General features: G+C 38.4%; 1 protein-coding gene across 4 annotated transcripts in view; it reads right to left on the reverse strand.

Moving 5' to 3' along the window:
- Positions 1–204: 204 nt before the first annotated feature.
- LOC116418990 (oocyte-secreted protein 4A-like) overlaps positions 205–24,284 on the reverse strand; it is a 46,849-nt gene continuing 22,769 nt past the window's right edge. For 3 of the 4 annotated variants that reach the window (XM_031936664.1, XM_031936663.1, XM_031936665.1), the window contains 5 exons: positions 23,520–23,648; positions 4,626–4,804; positions 3,175–3,272; positions 1,105–1,248; positions 205–341 (listed from right to left, as the gene is read on the reverse strand). In XM_031936664.1, the coding sequence (XP_031792524.1) occupies positions 266–341; positions 1,105–1,248; positions 3,175–3,272; positions 4,626–4,688 (381 nt within the window). In that variant the 5' untranslated portion in view covers positions 4,689–4,804; positions 23,520–23,648 and the 3' untranslated portion in view covers positions 205–265. Of the gene's footprint in view, positions 342–1,104; positions 1,249–3,174; positions 3,273–4,625; positions 4,805–13,545; positions 13,764–23,519; positions 23,649–24,284 lie in introns of those variants that run through there. The other variant, XR_004229243.1, reaches the window with a different exon arrangement.

Genomic DNA, 24,284 nt, shown 5'->3' on the forward strand with positions numbered 1-24,284 from the left:
GGACTTAAGCTTTAAAAAATATAACTAACTATTAAGAATTATAAAGCTTTATTTAAGAATACCTTTATTACAAGTTTAAAATCTGGGAAAGGAAGGCTTTTCTCCCTACCCCAACAATTCATAAATATGGATAACAGAGCAAGTTTTTCGTTTAAAAATATCACATTTGAAATGATAAAAGACAATATCCAGTGACTAGTTCAACTTCTAAAAGGCAATGAAATCCTCAAGTGGCCAGAGTACCACGTGAAATAGGGTGGCCTCATCATCCAGAATGTATAGCTTTGTTCTTACACTTAGGAAGGGATACAATTAGGTAGCTCAACAAGGGAACACTGTTCCTGTAAGGAAGGAAAAGAAACAGTTACATTGTTGTACTGATGGGAAACTACTATCTAACTAAAGAACCACTGAGGCTCAACCAAATGGGAACCTGGGAAAAAGGCATCAGTTTTAAACACCAGGAACCATTATAATATTCTAATGGATCAAGTATCACAAATACGATATATACACATGTATACATATTATGTGTATATATAGCTATTAGTTAACAAATGCTTAGTAAACTATTATAAATTTTACATGAGGACACCATATCAAGTTTAGAATTATGAGGGTCGGCTGATATGTGGAATAAGGGCCTATCCCTCTAGCATAATAAAGTCTAAAGATTATAGCCTATTTGAGTATTCTTATGGCTCATTTGAGTTTTCTCTTGCTGACATTTAGTTCTTTTAGAACAAAAAGCTAGAATTAGAGTTAACATAGATATCAATTACTATCTTTATGGGAATCCATGATCCCATTGCACACTTATATTACATGCACCAAAGATGGTTTATCTCTAGCTCAAGAAAGTTAATATAAAAGAACTATTGAGGTTACAGTTGCAAAACTGTTTTACATAAGGAAATAATGAGAACTGCCAAGATAAAATATATCCCTAATAGAAATAAAAAATGCAGTATTCCAATGATCCTGAACTAAAATCATAGGGGCAATAGTACACAAAGTGTGACATATGTCACCACCTTACTAAACTCTGGCCTTTTTTATATAAAAGTACTGTAAGCATTTATGGTACTAATTCAAAATACTTACACATAGGACAGTCTTGGCACTCTTGGACGGATTCCCAGGTCTTCAAGTTTGTGTGATAGTGAGCAGTGCTGTCCCACTGACCTTCTGCATTCACGACGGTTGTCATTCTGTCCCCTTCTCATCACTAAGATTATTGGAAACCTTCTGAAAAAGAGAAAAAAAATAGATTTAAGCTTTGTATATATTATGCTTTTGGAGGTGGAGAAAAAGTTGAAATGTGGAGAAAACTAAATTAAACAGATCTCTTCCAGCTGTGAGAGAATGCTAAATCAGCTAGCCTAGACAAATATGAAAATTTATTGTTTCATAGAATATGAGAAAAAACTCACAGATGGTTGAATACAACTTTTCATTATTCCAGAATGTGCTATTGGGACCTGAAGCTAATTTCATAGGATGTCAAATACCAACAACTCTTAATAAGTGGCTGAAGCAGTTCTTATCTCTAATCATCTCAACGGACATCTACAGAGAGTGATTAGAGGCATGCAGTTCCAAGTTCTTGGCCTATGACAGAGGGATAAGTGGGGTCACTAAAATTCTCCCTCCCTTAATGAAGCCAAATAAAGGAGTTTCTATCAGCTTCTCCAACACTGAGTTTCCTACAGCAAGAGGCTGACATTTTACTCCCAAGTATCTGCCTATGCAGTAGAATGACATATGAGAGACATGGAGGTGTAGAAAAGGGGACAGAAAGGGCATATTCTCCCACCATGAATTATAGCATGACTAAGTAATTTCCCCCACAGGTACCAACATTTTAGCTGTATTTCCAGGATTTCTCTCAAGAATACCTGTGAACTGGGGAGGGGACCTCAAGAAGTCAAGATACTGGAATAAAAACCAGACAGAAAATGAGCAGGTTGTGTGGAGGTCTACGGTGGCAGTTGTATGGACTAAGAAGGAAGCCTTGTTTAGATTGGTCTATCAGGAAATACGCAGTTGTGATGGCCACCCCCTTTCTAAGGACTCCAAAAAACTCACATATCCGTAATTTGAGACACACTTCTGGGTGAAGGTGTGATTATCTAGCCAGCATTGCTGGAAATGGACCACAATTGCACCATATAACCATGAGATAACTGTGACCCAACCTCTTTCATCCTGTCATACCCAGCAAAACACAAAGAGAAAAGCAGCAGAGGGAAATGTACTACTCAGATTATACTAAACCCTCCTCTCCAAATCCTTTGTATGCTCTGTAAAACTCTAGGAGTCTTAAAGGAAACCTAAATTTGATATAACATTGGAGATAGGGACCTGACTTGATTTTCACTTATGAGAAGGACCAAAGATGTTGTTAATGAAGAAAAGCAGATATTTCACAGTACAGTTGAAGTCAGTGGTTGTGAGATAAATATAGCCATTAAATTCTGTGTCTCCAGAGGCCAGACTGTTCAAAATAGGTTGGAATGAACACTCTAGGGGCAGAGAGAACACACGTGCAATTGGGCCTTGTGAACAGCTCACCCAGGGATCTGACCACAAGCGTAATTGCCTCAACCTTCATCAACAGGCTCTCCTGCTTTATTCTCTCATTGAAGAAAAGTTTCTCTAATAAAGGAGAGAATTGCGGTCATTAGCAAGTCTTGATTTTTATTTATATTGCAGAAACTAACAAATCAGAGACTAGCTCAATTCTAGTTTTAAAACTGAGAAAATACTGATTTTGAATCTCTTGGTTCCTCCCACATCTGCAGAAAGGTGGCATGGTTTGTACAAAAACTTAAAAGCTCCTATAATAGCCATGAATGAGGCAGTATGGGTAGGTGCAGACAAGGAACACCGCAAAAAAGGAAAGATTACTAACAAAAACTTTCTGATATAATCTCTTTAGTGACTGTAGAATTTGATTCTCATATAGCAACTGAGCCCCATCTACTCGTTCAGAAACTACGTTGAGAGAATCCATTTTTTTAGACCTACTCACATGACCAAACAGAACACCACAGATCAAATTTGATCCAATGTCCAACCTTAGCATAATGTTCAGCAGTTTAACTGATCAAAACACCTAGAAGCCAAAGAGAATGTTAGATAGCCTTGATCTCAGTAGTGCACTGCACTTACCTTTGCACATAGCATGATACTGGGATGTGTAAATTGAAGTCAAAATTCGGTGGCTCATACACAATTAAACTTTCAATGAGCATACCTACTCCATGTTCCTAAGGGTGTAAAGGATATAAGTTATCTTAATTATATTTCTTTCAAATGCTTTCAAATTCCATTTTTAAAATATAGATTAAAAACAAAATAATAATTTTTACTTTTATTTTTACTTTATGACGTAAAGTAGGCATGAGTGCAAGGTTTACGATAGAAAAGCAGAGCTAAGTGATAAAAAATCCCTGGTTTTAGCAGACTTCAATAGCTCCTGCCATAGTAGCAGGGACATTGTATTTGGCAGTTGAGTCTCCACAGACAACTTTTGATCACCACATTTGTTTAAGAGTCAGGGTCTGGGTCAGGCGCGTTGGCTCGCGCCTGTAATCCCAACGCTCTAGGAGGCGGAGGTGGGCAGATCCCTCAGTCAAGAAATCGAGACCATCCTGGCCAGCAAGGTGAAACCCCCATCTCTACTAAAAATACAAAAATTAGCTGGGCATGGTGGTACGCGCCTGTAGTCCTAGCTACTCGGGAGGCTGAGGCAGGAGAATCGCTTGAACACGGGAGGTGGGGGTTGCAGTGAGCCGAGATTGTGCCACTGCACTCCAGCCTGGCGACAGAGCAAGACTCCATCTCAAAAAAAAAAAAAAAAAAAACAAAGAGTCAGGGTCTGATTTAGGCAGACCTAAATTATTCAGTGTGAATTTTGGCTAGATATTTGACAACTTTAGAAAAGCAGTTGAGTCAGCCTCATGCTAAATTGAGTACTTGCCAAATGCTAGACTTATTTTTTTAATACTAGAGATACAGCAGCAAACAAACGATAAAGTCATGCACTTAGATCCAAAAATGGGATCAGTTCACCTAATCTTTACTAGAAACAGATGTGACTCCAAAAAGGAAAAACTAGGCTATAATTACAAAACACAGCAACAATTTAACATAAAGGAAAAAAAAAAAAACCAACTTTCTGGTGACAGGAAAGATTTATTTATCGCATTAATACAGGAACTATATAAACTGATACACTCCATTTTCATCAAAATTTTAAGTCAACAACAAGAGTTGGGTATTTGTGGCACTGTTTCAAAACAAAATGTTTCTCTCAAACTAGATTTAACACGGAATATTTTAAAAAACAAAAAACCACTATCACAGGCAAAAGAGATATGTTGCCAAAAAAAAAAAAAAAAATGGTTTTTAAAGTAAGAACGTATAGTTTTTGGGATCCCAAATCCTATTTGTCTTTCTGACAGATAGAAGCAATATCCAAAAATGTTGAAGAGAATAGTCAAAATTACATGAACTATTAACTGACAATTAAAATTAGAATACTGCAGTTTTAGTCATTGGTTTGTGGACCCAACACAGTCAAAAGATATATTATTGGTTGAAATAGTAACTGCTCTTACGCTCACTCTGATGCCACAAAAAGTTAGAAGATACAGGAACCCAAAGAAATCCACCTCGACCATGTTTACAGGACAGCCAATTCCTAGAGAGAGTTCGTTTTGCAAAGGTTGCAGGTCATTTAACAGTGGCGTTCGTCTAAGTTTGACCTGGAGCCAGGTTTCAGAACAGGTTATAGACACTGTTGAAAGAAAATTTGAAAAGGGAAAACATCAGATAGTATGTCTGCCCCCACGCAAAGCGCTCAGGAAATGTTCAACCTTTTGAGCTGAATTCCCAACTGTAGAGTGAAAATGTTTTGTTTCTATTTGTATATTTTTCCACTGGGAGATCTTGGGCCAATTAATCTCTATGTGTCTCAGTTTTTTTTCATCAGAATGTGGAAAAATCGTAGAAGCACTTCTTGAGAATTTCTAAGCTAAATAAGTCAAATATCCCAACATGCTCACTTTGCTTTTAGGGATTGTTCAAATTTGACTAACAGGTCTCATGAATACATTTTTGAAATATATCTAGGTGTAAGTGATATCTATCTGAAATGGAGAAACAAGAAAAAGTTTTGATATTTGGTTGCACACAATGGAAAAATAGATCATGTGCTTCCACTTAAAATTTTATTTTGATCGAAATATCTGAGCCAATAAATATTAATTGGTATGTGAAACTCAGGATTCAGAAACAAAATAATATTGCAGTTACTCTGATAATTTTTTTATGATTGCCAACTATGTTAAATTTTGGTTTGAGGTCTTACTTCATTTTCAGTACATTTCTATGGAGTCAATTTTATCATTATCCCATATTTACACATGGATAAATTTAAGGTCACATAGCTGTTAAATGGCAGATCAGGATTAAAACCTATGCAAAATCTATTCAGAGCCTCAACTCTGAAAAGGAATCATAAACAATTGAATACAGCTGACTACTCTCTGGCCAAACCTCATACCCCATGGCCAGAAATGTAGACTAGTAACCTCCTCTCCTAGGCACTTGGCAGTCTCTCCTGATTTTGCCAGTCACTATAAGTATTTCACATTCAGCAAAGTAACAAGCTAGTCTCCAGCAGAGAAAGAACCTGGAAATATTTTGCATGTAAGAAAAATAAAAACAGCACCTTGAGATCAACTTAGAGGAAAAATTCAAGAGGAAGTACAGGGGTAAAGATAAAACTATGGCTGTAACTTTGCAATCATTAGTTATTAGCAATTGATCACCAGGTTATAAAAAACAAACTCCCAAAGTCAACAATATGTTTAAAAACAAAGAAAAAAACGGCCCCGCTGTTAGAAATTGCCACCTCCAGAAATTCCCGCTTTTTCTTACAATCTTGGTGACCATGAATCAACTCGAAAAGCATGAGGAGCGCTCCCAACACCCAAGAGATCTTCATTGCTTCAGATTCCAGCCCAGGGTATCACAGGAAACAGAAAACCTAGGGAAGTGGGCCTCCACAGGTGTTTATAAACCTCTTGCCTCCTCAGCTGTGGGTGATGGTTTATCATTCTGGAAAGCACTGAGAACCCCTTAGCATAGTTTTGGCTTTTCGTCCTCACAGCTGAAGTTAGGTTGGTGCAAAAGTAATTGAGGCTTTTGCCATTGAAAGATAAATCAGAAAATCAGGAAAGAACATGTGGAAAGTGGTTCTAGGCTGTATCCTACCACCATGTCTTTTTTCTTAAGCATGTAGATGTGTCGGAAATTGTGTCTGACATAATATTTGATATGTGTCTATTGAATTGTTAAAGTAGGTCTTTGCAAGATGATTTGAGAAATTCAGGTGGTGATACAGAAGAATTACTTATGAATTGATTAACAATATTGCAATATTGCATATTATATTCACTCTGGATTCTTGTGAAAAAAGAAAAAAAAAAAAAAAGCTATTGCTCTACCTCCCAACCAATGATTCAGATCCAGTAAACCTGGGCCAAGCTGCGCTCACTAATCGGTGCTTGTAATCAGCTTCAGGAGGTTTTGATTCAGGTAAACAAACCCACACACCTGTGGTCTAAGCTTTGGCAAAACAGTGCTTTCTGGTTTAATTTTGCTTTCCCTACAAGCATTTTATTATGAATGTGCACATATCTAGAAATATTCTCTAAGGGCATCTTTGGACAATTAAATCTAGTAATGAAAAATTGTAAGATATGGGATAATAGATAATAACAGCATCACTTGGTTCTACATTTTGGCAGAAATCAACCTCCAAAAAACTTCCTCTCGAAAAGTAAAAGTAAAAGCCTAATAAATTATTTTTAGAAATTGTGTAGCGTATCACATAGATTGCCTCAGCTTCTAAGTACAAAATAATTGTTTCTAGCTATACGAATCTCCAGGATTATGAACTGATGTAACAAAGAGCAAGCAAAAAGTAACATCTGTGAACATCAGAAACCTCAAAATCCTTTCTACTAAACGTTTTTATTATATTGCATGTTCTTTAAAATTAGTAGGATTTTATGTTAAGGTATCTATCACTATCAAATCATATTTGGGAAGGAGAGCCTTACAGTAGATTGAATTTATGAAGAATATTTCAGTGGTTTTTATTTGAAAATACTTATCTGTTTTCTTATTTAAGATGTGAATAAATATATTGTTATTTTAAATAGCTAGCTACGTAGAAGTACATAAAATAATACTGGAATTTCTAATTCCAATAGCTTACATGCTTTCCTCCTCTGTTAAAATAACCACTAATTTTTATAAGTGTTAAATTCACATAAAATTAACAATTTTGAAGTATATAATTCAGTGGACTTGGTACATACACATGTGTGAAACCATCACCCCTATAGTTCCTAAATATTTTCATCATCCCCCCAAAGGAAAATTTATACTTCTTAAGCAACTCCACGCTCCTCCTTTCTCCCAGCCCCTGGCAAGCACCAAGCTACTTTCTATCTCTTCGGATTTACCTATTCTGAATACTTTGTAAAAATTGAATTACACTCTTAACTTTAAAAATCATACTATTTATTTGTTTACAAATAAAAGAGGCTTTATTTCTTATAAAGGGTTACAGACTGCAAGACGGCCATCCTAACAGGCTGGGATACACAGCCTTCAACAGAGTCTGAAAGGCAGGCACATTGCAGGGAGGGAGGAGTGAGATGGGAATTTATGCTGAATGGGTTGGCCAAGCATACCGTATTCAATAGGTTATAGGAGGAGCTATGAGTATTCTCTAGGGTGGTTCTAACACATAAGTGCTGAATAAGCATGCATGTTATATATGACCCATGTTCACTTTGGGGTGGAGACTTAACATTTAAAGGTATCACAATTAGGCCTTATACATCTAAAGGTCTTTCCAAGACACAAAGTTATACAAGTGTGCAACCTCTGTAAACTGGCCAGAACCAGTTCTGGTTCAGTCGTCTCTTAACAGGAGAGAGTTGCTGAAATGAGTCCCTTGTCCAATCAAAGCTGTAGTTATGGCTTGTAGCACAGGAAGGTCAGCCTCTGGCAGTGAATGAGCTGTCATTGTTAACATTGCTTATCTCAAGGCCAGTGCTGTTTAGCTCCTGAAAAAGAAAAAGAAAAACCTTGTGGCAGTTAGGACAAAGTTTATTCTTTGAGTGTAGGGGTGCATGACTTAACGATTACTTGGCATGGCCTTGGGTCCTGTTTATAATTTTGTATGCTATTGCCACAAAGAGTTCGTTGTGTCAGCCTTATGATCTTTCTTTGAGACAGAGTCTCACTCTGTTGTTGCCCAGGCTGGGGTGCAGTGGCACAATCTCGGCTCACTGCAACCTCCACCTCCCTGATTCAAGTAATTCCCCTGCTTCAGCCTCCTGAGTAGCTGGGATTATAGACGCATGCCACCACGCCCGGCTAATTTTTTTTTGTATTTTTAGTAGAGATGGGGTTTTACCATGTTGGCCAGACTGGTCTCGAACTCCTGACCTCAGGTAATCTGCCTGCTTCAGCCTCCCCAAATGCTGAGATTGAAGACATGAGCCACCACACCCAGCCTGATCTCTTTTCTTAATATTAATGCTAGTCAGGTGTTATGTCTAAACCACAGAAGGGAAGTGGTGTAACAAGGCGTGTCCAACCCCCCACCCCATGATGGCTGGAAACACAGTTCTTAAGGTTTCTCTGGGGTCCTCTTGGCCAAGATAGGGGTTCATTAAATCAGTTGAAGGCCTAGAATTTTATTTTTAGTTCACGTGGTACCATGAATCCATACTTCATTTCTTTTTATGGCTGTATAGTATTCCGTTTTATGGGTATAGCACATTTTCTTTTTTTTTTTTTTTGAAACGAAGTCTCGCTCTGTCGCCCAGGCTGGAGGGCAGTGGTGTGATCTCGGCTCACTGCAGGCTCCAAGCTCCACCTCCCGGGTTCACACCATTCTCCTGCCTCAGCCTCCCAAGTAGCTGGGACTACAGGCACCTGCCACCACACCCGGCTAATTTTTTGTATTTTTTTAGTAGAGACAGGGTTTCACCATGTTAGCCAGGATGGTCTCGATCTCCTGACCTCGTGATCCACCTGCCTCAGCCTCCCAAAGTGCCGGGATTATAGGCGTGAGCCACCGCGCCCAGCTCTAGCACATTTTCTTGAGTCATTCAACCACTGATGAACTTCAGGGTTGTTTCCATCTTTGCAACTAGTGCTACTCTGAAAGCTGTTGTTCAACATTTGTTTGAATTCCTATTTTCAATTATTTGAGGTATTTGACTCAGCTTTAATTGCCTCCTATTCACCCCCTTGCTGAGGGAGAGATTCCTATCCTAGGGCTATGGTGATAGCCAAACACACACCTGACACTGAGCAGATGTGCTCGAAAGCAATTCCCTGGTGTGTACATTCACAGCCTTGCAAAGGAGAACACCACATAGCACATAGGTCCACATGAGGACTCCACTTAGGAGCAGAGGGAACAACGACGGGCTCTGGAACATAAGCTTTGTAATATCAAGAGGGTGAGGTGACCCCTAGATCCCACAGAAGCATATGATTAGTTTGTTTGAATAATTCTGCAGACTGCCAGGGAACTGAAACCCACTGTTCAGAGATAAGCAGGAATTGTATCTGGTCTCCTTGATAAGCAGAGCTGTGTGGCAGGGACCTTATCTGCAGGAGCAGAGGAGAGAGAGAAATGTGCAGTTAGGCCATTACAGCCCTTCCAGTTTCACCAGATGCGGAGACAGCATGTGATACCAGGCCTTACTATTTATTAGTCCTTACATGATGACCTAGGAGTGAAACTGCCAAACCCCCCACAGCGGCTGTATTATTTTACATTTCTTCTTTGTTTTATTTTGTGTATTTTTTTTTATTTTTTTGAGACAGAGTCTCACGCTATCGTCCAGGCTGGAGTGCAGTGTCGTGATCTCGACTCACTGCAACCTCCGCCTCCTGAGTTCAAGTGATTCTCCTGCCTCAGCCTCCCAAATAGCTGGGACTACAGGCAAGGGGCACCACGCCTGGCTAATTTTTGTATTTTTTGTAGAGATGGGGTTTCACCATGTTGGCCAGGCTGGTCTCGAACTTCTGATCTCAGGTGATCTGCCCACCTCAACCTCCCAAAGTGCTGGGATTACAGGTGTGAGCCACTGCACCAGGCCTTTTGTGTATTTTTAAGTTCAGGGCTACAAGTGCAGGTTTGTTACATAGGTAAACTTGTGTCATAGAGGTTTGTTGTTCTGATTATTTCATCACCCAAGCATTAAGCCTAGTACCCATTGGTTATTTTTCCTGACCCTCTTCCTCTTCCCACCCTCCACCCTCCACCCTCCAAAAGGCCCCAGTGTGTGTTGTTTCCCTGTACATGTTCAGGTGTTTTCATCATTTAGCTCCCACTTATAAGTGAGAACAGGTGGTATTTTGTTTTTGTTTCTGCATTAGTTTGCTGAGGATAATGGCCTCCAGCTCCATCCATGTCCGTGCAAAGGACATGATCTTGTTCTTTTTTATGACTGCATGGTATTTCATGGTGTATATGTACCACATTTTCTTTATCCAATCTATCATTGATGGACATTTAGGTTGAATCCATGTCTTTGCTATTGTGAAGAGTGCTGCAATGAACATATACATGCATGTCTTTATAATAGGATCATTTATATTCCTTTTTTTTTTTTTTTTTTTTTTTTTGAGACGGAGTCTCGCTCTGTCGCCCAGGCTGGAGTGCAGTGGCCGCATCTCAGCTCACTGCAAGCTCCGCCTCCCGGGTTTACGCCATTCTCCTGCCTCAGCCTCCCGAGTAGCTGGGACTACAGGCGCCCGCTACCAAGCCCGGCTAGTTTTTTTGGTACTTTTTTAGTAGAGACGGGGTTTCACTGTGTTAGCCAGGATGGTCTCGATCTCCCGACCTCGTGATCCGCCCGTCTCAGCCTCCCAAAGTGCTGGGATTACAGGCTTGAGCCACCGCACCCGGCCTGATCATTTATATTCCTTTGGGTATATACCTGGTAATGGGATTGCTGGATTAAATGGTATCACCGTCTTTAGGTCTCTGAGGAATCTCCACACCGTCTTCCACAATGGCTGAACTAATTTACACTCCCACAGTGTTCAAGCCTTCCTTTCTCTCTACAGCCTCACCAGCATTTGTTATTTTTTGACTCTTTAATGGTAGCCATTCTGACTAGTGTTAGATGGTAGCTCATTGTGGTTTTAATTTGCATTTCTCTAATGATCAGTGATGCTGAACTATTTTTCATATGATTGTTGGCCGCATATATGTCTTATTTGTTTGTTTGTTTGTTTGTTTGTTTGTTTGTTTGTTTTTGAGATGAAGTCTCACTCTGTCACCCAGGCTGGAGTGCAATGGCACAATCTCAGCTCACTGCAACCTCAGCCTCCAGGTTCAAGCGATTCTCCTGCCTCAGCCTCCTGAGTAGCTGAGACTACAGGGACGTGCCACCACGCCTGGCTAATTTTTGTATTTTCAGTAGAGATGGGGTTTTGTCATGTTGGCCAGGCTGGTCTCGAACTCCTGACCTCAGGTGATTCACCTGCTTTGGCCTCCCAGAGTGCTGGGCGCATGCCCTTTCTCCACTTTTTATGGGTTTTTTTTTTTTTCTTGTAAATTTGTTTAAGTTTCTTACAGATCTAGATATTAGACCTTTGTCAGATGCAGTTTGCAAAAATTTTCTCCCGTTCTGTCGGCCATTTACTCTGTTGATCGTTTCTTTTGCTCTGCAGAAGCTCGTTAGTTTAATTAGATTCCATTTGTCAATTTTTGCTTTTGCTGCAATTGCTTTTGGCATCTTTGTCATGAAATCTTCGCCTGTGCCTATGTCCTGAATGGTATTGCCTAGGTTGTCTTTCAAAGTTTTTATAGTTTTGGGTTTGATGTTTCATTTGAAGGTGCTATATTTACGCACACCTTTCGTTCCTCTCCATGAGAGTCATGCACTGTAGCTGCTCCTAATCAGCCATCTTGGCTATGGGTGAAGTAAAACAATCACCATTTTACATTTCTACCAGTAATGTATAAGAGTTCCAATTTCTTTACATTCTGCACCAACATTATTTCTTGTCATTCTTATCATTATTGCATTTGAGTGGTTGTGAAGTGATATCTCATTGTGGGTTTTTATTTGCGTTACCCTAATGACTAATGATGTTGAGCACATTTTCATGCACTTGTTGGTCATTTTAAAATCTTCTTTGAAGATATACTCATTATTTCCCATTTTTTAAAACTGAGTTGTTTGTCTTTTTGTTATTGAGTTGTAAAATTTATTTATATATTATGGATCCTAGACCCTTTACAGATATGTGATTTCCAAGTATTTTCTCCCATTCTGTAGACTGTCTTCACTTTTTTTTTTTTTTTTTTTTGAGACGGAGTCTCGCTCTGTAGCCCAGGCTGGAGTGTAGTGGCCGGACCCCAGCTCACTGCAAGCTCCGCCTCCTGGGTTCACACTGTTCTCCTGCCTCAGCCTCCCGAGTAGCTGGGACTACAGGTGCCCACCACCTCGCCCGGCTAGTTTTTTGTATTTTTTAGTAGAGACGGGGTTTCACCGTGTTAGGATGGTCTTGATCTCCTGACCTTGTGATCCACCCGTCTCGGCCTTCCAAATTACTGGGATTATAGGCGTGAGCCACCGCGCCCGGCCTGTCTTCACTTATTTTTAAAATTGTTCTTTGGTATGCAAACACTTTGATTTTGATTAAGTCAAATTTACAAGGGATAAAATATATATTGGAACATCTATTTAGGCCCCAGTGTTATCATATTGGTGGCTAAGTTATTGCTATTCTTTAACACAAGGCTTCTTTCCACTTTTAAGTGAGAAGGTTGCTAAGCCCTATTACCATTCAGGCACCACAATAAGATTATAGATTCTCAGTACAGGATTTAAATCTGAAAACCTCTACATATAAGTTGCTGCAAAAACACCTTCCCAGTTACATGAGAAATGTTATTACTTGATCAAAACAGAAATTGGTATTCAAGAGCTTGATATAATCAGGCCTATTGAACAACTTAATGAAAGTACCAAATAACTCTTAAGTTTCATCTTGTGGTCCTGAAGGCATATAAAATGACTATCCTCAGAACTAGTAAAATTCATTCTTTACCTTTTTCATTCTTCTTGCCGATCTAGTTGTAAACCCTAACGTTCCCGTCTAGTCTTTGTCATAAAAAATAAGATGGAGAAAATATGAAATATACGAATTAACAGAACTCCAGGTTGATCCTGATAACAACAGTATATTAAAAGAATTATTAATACATGAATAATGATCTATTTGTCTAAGGATAGTAGGCATCTCCTAATATTTGCAGAGATAAATATTGTTCTACTAAACAATACAGAATGTGGAATGAAAAGCATCCAGCTCTAGTCAGAGCTTAGTGCTTAAGAAAGTGCCCCTTCAGCTCGTTTTCAGAATTTTATTTGGAAAATAAGTGGTTGAAGATCCAATGAACATGTATGATGACACATTTTAAAACAGAAACCAGTATCATCATTAAACAGACATTCCAGGATGACATTTAATGTACTCCCCGAACACAAGTACCCTGGATGGATAAATGAAGTTGCAGGGTGTGATGAAGATCCATCTCGCTCAACAGCACATGAAATATGCATGAGTCCTCCCCTTGGTAATGTTCTTGAGATGAATATTAGCAGAGATCTAAAAATAACCTTCCCTTTTAAAACCTGAGGGTACAAAATAAATTTTAAGTATATTTATCAATTACCTTACACTTAAACTTTTACAGAAATCAAAGAAGCATTCGAAGTTTTTAAAAGGAACAAATTTAGGTAAAAGTGAACAGAAAGGCATATTCGTTTTTAAAATTAGATGATGTTATATGAAAAAGATACTTGCACATGCATGTTATAGCTGCACAATTCACAATTACAAAATCATGGAACAAACCCAAATGCCCATCAATCAACGAGTGGATAAAGAAACTGTAGTGTGTCTGTGTGTGTGTGTCTGTGTGTGTGTGTGTATATATGATGGAATATATATATGATGGAATATATGTATAGGTGGAATATATATATTATATATATGATGGAATATATGTAGAGATGGAATATATATTATATATGATGAAATATATAATATATTATGGAATATATATATTTTTTATATTTATAGATGGAATACTACTCAGCCATAAGAAGGAATTAATTAACACTATTCACAGTGACCTGGATGAGATTGGAAACTATTATTCTAAGTGAACTAACTTAGGAATGGCAAACCAAACATTGTATGTTCTCACTTATATGTGGGAGCTGAGCTATGAGGATGCAAAGGCATAAGAAAGATACAATGGACTTTGGGGACTCAAGGGGAAGAGTGGGAAAGGGCAAGGGATAAAAGACTACAAATATAGTGCAGCGTATCCTGCTCAGGTGATGGGTGCACCAAAATCTCACAAATCACCACTGAGGAACTTACTCATGTAACCAAGCACTTCCTGTACCCCAATAACCAATGGAAAAAAAAAGAATCAGAGAAAGAGAAATGGGGTTATAGAACAAGAGGAATGTAAACAAATGAAACTACTTACAGAAAAACAAAAGGCTAAAGCCCACAGTAAGAATCATCTTTTCTTCAAATCAGGGCAGAGGATATACAACAAAATAGGGCTCCTGAGATCTCGAGACTATCTTAAGGCTCTGATGAAAGAAGATGGGAGGGAAACAAAGGGAGACTGGCAGCCCTGCCAGTCACGTGATTGATTTAGCCATGACTCCCTGATAAAAATGACGATAAAAATGAATTACTTAAAAAAAAAGAAGAAGAAGAAGAAAGAAGGAAGGGAGAGAGGAGAGGAAGGGAGGGAGGAAAGAAAACTGCAAGCCTAATGATGGTATTCTTGGATATCCAATTGCTACAAAAGTAGTTTACTCTCCATTTCTGTGTCCACTGGTCACAGATCAGTGTACTAGTCCATTAATCACATGTCATTCTTTGAGTGGCACTGTCTCAGAGCACCTAGCGCAGCTCCACGTACTTTGTTCTCTTCAATAAACAGAATAAATGAAAATAAATAAATAAAAATAGATGATCTGGTCAGGCACGGTGGCCCATGCCTGTAATCCCAGCACTTTGGGAGGCCAAAACAGGAGAATCAGTTGAGCCCAGAAGTCAAGAACAACCTGGGCAACGTGGCATAAATCTACCTCTACAAAAAATACAAAGATGAGTCAGTTGTGGTGTGTGAGCATGTAGTCCCAGCTACTCAGAGACTGAGAGGTGGGAGGATTGCTTGAGCCCACCAAGCAATGTTGAGATGTTGAGGCTGCAGTGAGCCATGAGCATGCCTCTGCACTCCAGCCTGGGCAATAGAGCAAGACCTGTCTCAAAGAAAAAAAAAAAAATAGATGATCTATTAAACTTGGCACACTGTGTAGGAAAGTAGGAACCCCTAGTAAGTTTTAATTTAATCTAAATCTATTGCTTCTATGATACAACATAACATACAACATAATTATTCAAATACCATTATTTAAAAAGCAATTAAATCATTTACTGTATAATTGGGCTTATTCTTTGTTTAAATTTTGTATTTTGCTTGACTATCTTACTATTTCTATCTTCCTAAAAGTCATGGTTTCCTGTGAAATGAAACAATGCCAGATTCATAGCATTGTAGTATTAGACAAAAAAAGATCATAAAGATACGAAAAATTCACAAAGATATTGGCCCTTAAGAATTCAATATAAATAATATCCACAATTAGACTAAAAGGATTTAAAAAGATAGTTAATGGTTGATGAAATGCTTTAATAAGCACATTCACTGAAATATTTTATTTTCTATATAATATTGGGTCCTAGATTTCCTTTGGCCAGTTGATGAATTTTATCTCATTCTAATGTAAACCATAATGTGTATTTTTTGTGCTTTCTTCCCAGAAGGTATGCAAATTCTAAAGTGTTAGGAAAAAAATAGATAAATAATAATAAAAAGTTCTCATGATACCACTGCTAGATATAGGCTCAGTTTCATGTTTGCATAGTACCTCTAAATGTTCTCTTTTTCTAACAAAATGATTCTTGATTTCTGAGATAAATTCTTACAATTGTTTTATGTGTCAAAAAAAAGAAGAAAACCAGAGGAGGGCCTGATTAAAGAAAAAAAAAGGCCTACACCTAAATTGGGCTTCAAAATTCGACAAGTATAGATGTATATTCAGATAATTCTATATGAGGGTCATACATGAATCCTCAAATCTACAGCTTTCTCCCTCCAACCCTCGAGAAGCTTAGCATAAACTCAGGGAAAGAGTAAACTCAATGAAAGATGCTAGTTTTTTTTGTAGAAGAATATATAGATAGATGATTAGATAGATAGATAGATAGATAGATAGATAGATAGATAGATAGATAGATAGATAGATAGACACACAGACAGTCCCTTCACTTTTCTCTGGTGGAAAATGGACTGAACTTCTACAATTTCAATAACTACATTGAATTTAAAACTACTAGATGAATGGTTTTGCTGTAAATAGAGAAATAAAAATGATACTCTCTATAGAACTGTCAACATATTCAGAGCAAGTTCTGTGTTCAATTTAACTTAACATCCCATGGAGCAGGGTTCAGCAAACTACAGCCCAAAAGCCAAATCTACCAAATTTTTTATTCTGGTAAGAAAAAAAAAAAAGCTTATTAGAATACATGTGGCCATGCTTATTGGTTTATATGCTGCACATGTCTGCTTTCATGGAACAAGGGCAGAACTGAGTAGTTGCAACAGAAACTATATGATCTACAAAGCCTAAAATGTATATAGTCCCATTGTACAATGATATTTTGGTCAACAAGAGACCACATATATGACTGTGTTCCCGTGAGATTATAATGGAGCTTCCCTATACAAGTGTACCATTGTTATCTTTTCTATGTTTACATATGTTTTGATATACAGATACCAATGTGATACAGTTGCCTGCAATACCCAGCACAGTAACATGCTGTTCAGGTTTGTAGCCTAGAAGCAACAGGCTATGCCATATAGCCTAGGTGTAAAGTGGGCTATGCCATCTAGGTTTGTGTAAGCACACTCTATGAAGTTGTACAATGATGAAATTGCCTAGCAATGGATTTCTCAGAACATATTCCCATGAGTAAGCAACTCATGACTGTACTATGGAGACCTTTACAGAACAAGTTTGCCAATCCCTCTCCTAGAGCTCAATATGCTTAAGAGGTTTAATTCATTGACTGACAGGCGAGGAACTATTATCTATATGACATGTTGATTTCCTATGTTCTGAAAAAATATATTTATAAAAATCAGATTAGCCTTGCTTTACAAGGACCATCTCTGAGACAGCTGGTTCCTGGGCTGCCCAAACAAGCCAACCAAGAAAAATAGCAATTGTTCTTCTCTGAGATTTGATGCCACCTTCAGTTGTACGGTACAGAAACATGTAAAAAATCTTGCCATATGTTGGTTACAGAACACCCACTTTTCAGAAACACCTCATTAGAAAGCACATACCAATCGCCAGCTGTCAGTGCTTTAATTTTGACATGAAGTGAATCAGGAGGACAGTGTATGTCAAAGTCTGAAAGATCCAACAAGAACACATCAGTACATTTCTGTCTTAGGAAATAGTTCAGAATCATCTTCCTAGACAGAAAACATAAATATATCTGAGATCTAAGAGAAATCTTAGAAACAGAAGCAAGGCAGCAAAGTCAGGGGATCAGGGTCTGAGTAGCAGGAAACTGAGCAACAAGGGAGCCAACAAGGGAAAAGTTGCTCTGGGCCCAATTCCTCTAGCAAAAGTCCTTTGTAAATACTAAAATTCACAACAGCAGGTAGGGAAGCTCAATCTGGGACTCCTGCTCTAAGCCAGAACAATCAAGCGGCTGAAGTAGTTCCTAAGAAGAAGGACATTTTCTAGCCATAGGCAGAAGGAAAATCAAACTCGCTGGAGGAAATGGTCATGCTTAAAGCATGAAGACAGAAAAATGTAAAAGTAAACCAATAGAAAAAGGCAGCATACATACTAACCAGAGGAAAATGTGTATGATTATAGCTACATTAGACATAATGGAAAATGGGAAGGGGCAAGTTCTAACTCACCTAAGAATGCCAACTAATAGAATGAATGATTGAATGGGGGTGGAGGTGGGGCAGAAATCAATATTTGCAGCCACCACAATAATAATTACTTGGGACAAAAATCAGTGGATGCTAAAACTAGTAAAAATTTGACAAGAAACAGGATTTTTTTGGTTTCAATAGCTTTGGGGGTACAAGTGATTTTTTGTTAGATAGATGAGTTATATAGTGGTGAATTCTGAGATTTTAGTGGACCCATGACCAGGTAGTATACATTGTACCTAACGTGGCATTTTTTATCCCTAGCACCCCTCCCAACTCCCCCTCCCCGCCCCCCGCTTCTGCATCTCTAAAGTCCATTATATCACTCTGCATGTCTTTGTGTACCGATAGCTTGGCTCCCACTTATAAGTGAGAACATACGGTTTTTAGTTTGCCACCCATGTGTTACTTCACGTAGAATAATTGCCTCCAGCTCCATCCAAGTTGCTGCAAAAGACATAATGTCATTCCTTTTAATGGCCAAGTTGTATTCCATGGTATATATACGCACCACATTTTTTTTTTACCACTCATTTGTCAGTGGGCACTTAGGTTGATTCCTCATCTTTGCAATTGTGCATTGTGTGGCTATAAGCATGCATGTTTTCTTCATATAATCACTTATTTTCCTTTGGGTAGATACCAAGTAGTGAGATTGGTGGATCAAATAGATTTACTTTTAGCTCTTTAAGGAACCTCCGTATTGAAGAAATAGTGTATTTAAGCATCCTCCCAACAAAATACTATTTTTTGCCTCTGATAAATAACTTTATAATAAATAACAAATAACTTTACAACAGGACAGGCACCACCTTAACCAAATGCTTTTATAATAGGTCTTGATATCTAGTGCTCCATTTTAAATACTGATTCATGTTATACCATTGATTCCATTCCATTGATTCATGTTATACCAAATATAACATGAATGTAACATGTTATATCAAATATAACATGAATAAATGGAATGTTAAAAATATTTTTTCTCCTAGATACTGATTCAAATTAAAGTAAGAATTTACTTGGCTGACCAATCAACCCTCTGGAACTAGTCAGGCTGATTAATTTTTGCATTCTGACCAGTTAGGAAGTTTGATATTTTTTTTTTAATTATAAAGATGGAAGCATGATTTTGGAAACTTGTCCAAATAGTGGTTGTGAGCTAAAAAACATAATTGTGCCACTGCACTCCAGCCTGGTGACAGAGTGAGACTCCGTCTTAAAAAAAGAATGCAGTTTGTTCAACATGCACATTGGGCATGTCAACAAAAGCCATCTCCTTGAACAAATTTCTGAAATTTATGATTTATACCACTTGGTTCTCCACACTCAAAATAAGTCACAGCAACAAAGAGATGAACTAAATCTAACTTCCAAGAGAGCCTTCATGATACCAGATCTAAAGCAACGACTCTCAGGATGCAGACCACAAAATGAAGCTTGCCCACTGCCTCGCGTGACTTTATAGCTCACAATGAACTCAGGCGCTGCATATACACACCTTCTAACGCTTTACCATGTACTCAGCCCAATTTTCTAAAAATCCTAGCCTTTCCTGAACTTTCCTGGGCTCTAAAGTTCAAGAGAATAGGTGAAGCATGAAAATTGTTGTGCCCAGCGATCTGTCTCTTTTTTAGGTCTATGGGAATGACAGAAAAGTAAATGTGTATAATTTCATGCCATGTTTTTTTTTTTTTTTAATTTTAGGATCTGTTATTGTGGAGGTAATTTGAGCAATACGAGGAGACTCCACCTGACTTACTGATGTGCCTGAACCTTCTACCCACCTTTCTTTATATTCAGCATTTTGGCAATCCATCTTATCCCTCCACCTGTACACTAGTTTGGATTTTTTTGCAATTTGATAATTTATCATAAATAGCTGTAGTGATTATTATAAATGTTCGGGACTTGTTACTATCATGTGATAGTAATGCTGGCAGTTTTTATGTAAGGATACAACTCTGAAGTCAACATTTCTTAATCATTTTTTAAACATCTAGATCTCTTTAAAAAGTATTCAGAAATTCACGGTAATCTATTAAAAAAAAAAACTATTACCATGTGCAGGTACTTATCTTGTACACTAGTTTCTGTCTCCACTTTCCCCTACAATGACCCCATTTCTATTTTTCTCTTTACAGCCATACTCCTAGAAAAAGCCACTTATACTCATTCTTTTGGGTTTCTTTCTTCTCATACTTCCTTAAAGCTGATGCAACCAACTTTCACCAACACCTCTCCACCAAAACTGTCTTTTATCAAAGTCATCAATGCCCCCCACATTGCTGGATCTAATGGACAACCCTTAATTCTCATCCCACTTAACTTTTCAGCAACAGATAATACAGTTGACAGCTCCACCTGCATGGCTCCCTGGACCCCAGTCTGCCCTGGTTTTACTTCCAATTGACCTTCTCCTTGGCTCATTCAGAGGTTCTGCCTTCTCTCAGCAACCTCTTAACATTGAATATCCCAAGACTTAAACCTTGGACTGATTATCTTCATTTTCCTCACTTCTTTGCTTTGAACTCATGCAATCTTACTGGCTTTAAGTATTAGTATGTGCTGATGAATCCTAATGTTCTACATTCAGCCTGGACCTTCTCCCTTTGAACTCCAGACCTATATATTCAACTACTCACTTGCTCTCTCCTCTTGGAGATCTAAGCAGCATCTTAAACATGACATTTTCAAAATAAGGTTTCCAAACCAACATCTTCCACATTTTTATCCAAGATAGTAGCATCTCCTACTTTATATAGCTCGTAAATCCTAAACTCTCCAGATTCCTCTAACATACTTCATATCTAGCTGTCTGCAAATCCTTAGATCAATTTACCTGACCTCTTCCTATGAAATTCATGCTACATCTAAACCAGGGTTCTCATCCTCAGTACTATTGACTCTGGGCCCAGATAACTTTTTGTCATCAGTGGCTGTCTTAGGCACTGTGGATGTTCAGCAGCATCCCTGGGTCTATACAGATGCCAGTAACACACTAACACCATCACTGTAACGAACAAAGTTGCTTCCAGATACATCCCCCAGAGGGTAAAATTGCCCCTGGCTGAAGACCACTAGCCTTATAGTCATCACTACCTAATCCCTCTCTCTACTTCAGTCCCTGCTTCCTCTTGGTGTCTGTTTTCCATCCAGCAGCCAGGGTGATCCTGATAATAAAAATCCAAGTTAGATCACATCACTCCTCCATTTGGAGCTTTCCAGGGGGTTCCCATTTTATTTCAAACAAAAGCCAAGTGTGTCAATCAACTTTGAGAAATTAGATGAGGTACTCCACTCGTTGTTTTAGGTGTTTCGGTTGTTGTTTTAGGACCTCATCTGTATGACTTTACCTCTCCAATCATGCTGGCCTTGTTCTGCAAACACTCAGTGACTTTACATCAACTGTTTCCATAGTCTTGAACAGCCTTCCCTCCAGGAGCTGCCAGGCTCATTCCCTCACTTCCTCCAGTTCATTCCTCAATTATTACCTTCGAGTGATGCCTTCCCTAATGCCGTATTAAGGACCACAACCCTCACCCAAGAATTCCCCATCTTGTTTCTCTGCCTCTGTCCCCTAAGGTGCATTTACTCTTTCTTAAAATACTATAGAGTAGGTTTTTTTGTATACTCTGCCTCCTTCTACTAAAGTGTGAACTCCATGAGGGATTCTTTGTGGAATAAATGAATGATTAGGCCCTGTTACCAGGACCAACCACAACTAAGCCTTAGCTAAGGGCATGAATCAGCAACTGAGAAGAGTTAGTAACTGTACCCTTAAAAACCTATTTCTAATGAGCATTGAAGCTTAAAATTACATAAACGTCAGTCTTGCAATAACTATAAACAGATATATAGTAGTACAAACTTTATTCATAAATAAAACTTCATAAAGTTAAAAGCAGTGGCAGTTCCTATTTTAAAAAGGGAATAGTGGAAGGCAGCCTGCATTTTATTTAAAATCACAAGTTAGGTTTTTCAGACGGATAACAGTTGAGATCATTAAATCCCCTTCCTGCTTCTCAGATTTTCACAAAATAGCACATTAAATCCTCAGTCCTAACCAATCATGGCAGAGATTCCAAATTGCCTTTCAGTATCAAAGTGGACAGCACAGTTTCTTCTCTTGCAATAAAGGTATTCATTTGATGAACAAGGGAGTGTAGCAGTCAGATTCTTACTGAAATGGAAGAAAGACAATAAAATATATGTCCCAATGTAAACATTACTTTGCTACTTCTAAGAGCCTGTTATTCATAAGTAAAGCAATGTATATGTATGGGAGTGAAGGAGAAGGTGTAACTGGAAGGTAAGGTAGGAGAAGAAAGAAAGTTTACGTTCTATCCTTGAGACTGTAATCCTTAAGTGTTTAATGATTCAAGTGCAATGTATGTATAAGTGAATAAGGAGGGCCGGGCGCGGTGGCTCACGCCTGTAATCCCAGCACTTTGGGAGGCCGAGGCGAGCGGATCACAAGGTCAGGAGATCGAGACCATCCTGGCTAACACGGTGAAATCCCATCTCTACTAAAAAAAATACAAAAAATTAGCCGGGCGTGGTGGCGGGCGCCTGTAGTCCCAGCTACTCGGGAGGCTGAGGCAGGAGAATGGAGTGAATCCAGGAGATGGAGCTTGCAGTGAGCCGAGATAGCGCCACTGCACTCCAGCCTGGGCGACAGAGTGAAACTCCGCCAAAAAAAAATAATAATAATAAGTGAATAAGGATACTTTTGCCCTCTAAGCTATGAAGTACATCCCAAATGTTCTAGGTATCCTGTTTACTCTCTATTAAACACAACTCCATCCTTTTATTAATAGCCATATATTAATATGTGTGGATTTTTCACAATATGCCTCGTATGGGGCTCAACAATGAAAAACTGTACTACCTTACAGTCATTTGGTACTTTCTGGAAAAAGTTGCAACACAGACTTATGACAGTTCTGAGTTCACTTTCCCAGGGATTGTCAACATATCTAAGCCACTTTGTAGGCTCAGTGTTAATACTCATCTATTATTCAGAACTTTATTGATATTGAAAATGATAGCTATTTTTTAGCTAATTATAGTATTTCACATACTACCCAAAATGGATAGCTCTTAGTTATATGGGGTTCCCAGTTAGTAACAGGTTATCAAGACCACCATGATCAATAAAATCTTCAACAAACATAGGAAAGCATGAACTTGCATTCTTAAACCAGAAACATTTTAGGCACAATGCACCTTAAGGCAAATGTGTGCCATTTTCTTGACAATTGTATTGACTGGTATCTACGACATACCTGGACAAAAATCATAAGATATCAGTTTTGAGGGTTCTTACCAAGATTGTGTTGCAGAAGTTACTGCCGTGTCTTCATTCGCAATGTGTATCCTCACCTCTATCTCCCATTCATTAACATTGTGAGTTTCCCCATCTCTCGTTTCAACTGCATTTAAAAGAGGATGCTGACTAAAATAAGAGAAGATAGAAAAATATCATAGTGGTTAAGATCTACTCAGATCCTAGCATTTACAAGGCTGAACTTGGGGCCAAATTACTATTATTGGTAGATATATTGATTTCTGCTTCCCGCCACCACCCACCAACACACCCCACCCCAGAACATCACAGGCAGTATTTGTGGTGCTAAGAAGCAAAGACTTAAAAAACAGACTTCTGGGTTCACTTCTTGATTCCACCATCTACCAGCAAAGGAGGTCGACCAAGTAACCTAATTTTTCTGTGTTTCAATTTTCTCACCCTGAATTTGGCATAATAGTATCTACCACCACAGCTGGGTACCTATAGTCCCAGCTACATGGGAGGCTGAGGAGGGACACTTCCTTGGACCCAGAAGCTCAAGATCAGCCTGAGCAAAATAAGGAGCCTCAACCACTTAAAAATAAAAAAATAAAAGAATAGTATCTACCTCATTGAGTTAGCAGGAAGAACAAATACATTCCTACAAGCACAGTGCAGGCATAAGGTAAGCAATTAATAAATGTTAACTGCTACTATAATTATCTGTGGGAAGAGTTCTGTGTACTGTAATTATTCAGGGAAAAAAAAATTCAGTTCAGGATTTTAACCAGAAAAACCTAATTG

Source organism: Piliocolobus tephrosceles, chromosome 13 (assembly GCF_002776525.5).
Source record: "Piliocolobus tephrosceles isolate RC106 chromosome 13, ASM277652v3, whole genome shotgun sequence".
NCBI lineage: Eukaryota > Metazoa > Chordata > Mammalia > Primates > Cercopithecidae > Piliocolobus > Piliocolobus tephrosceles.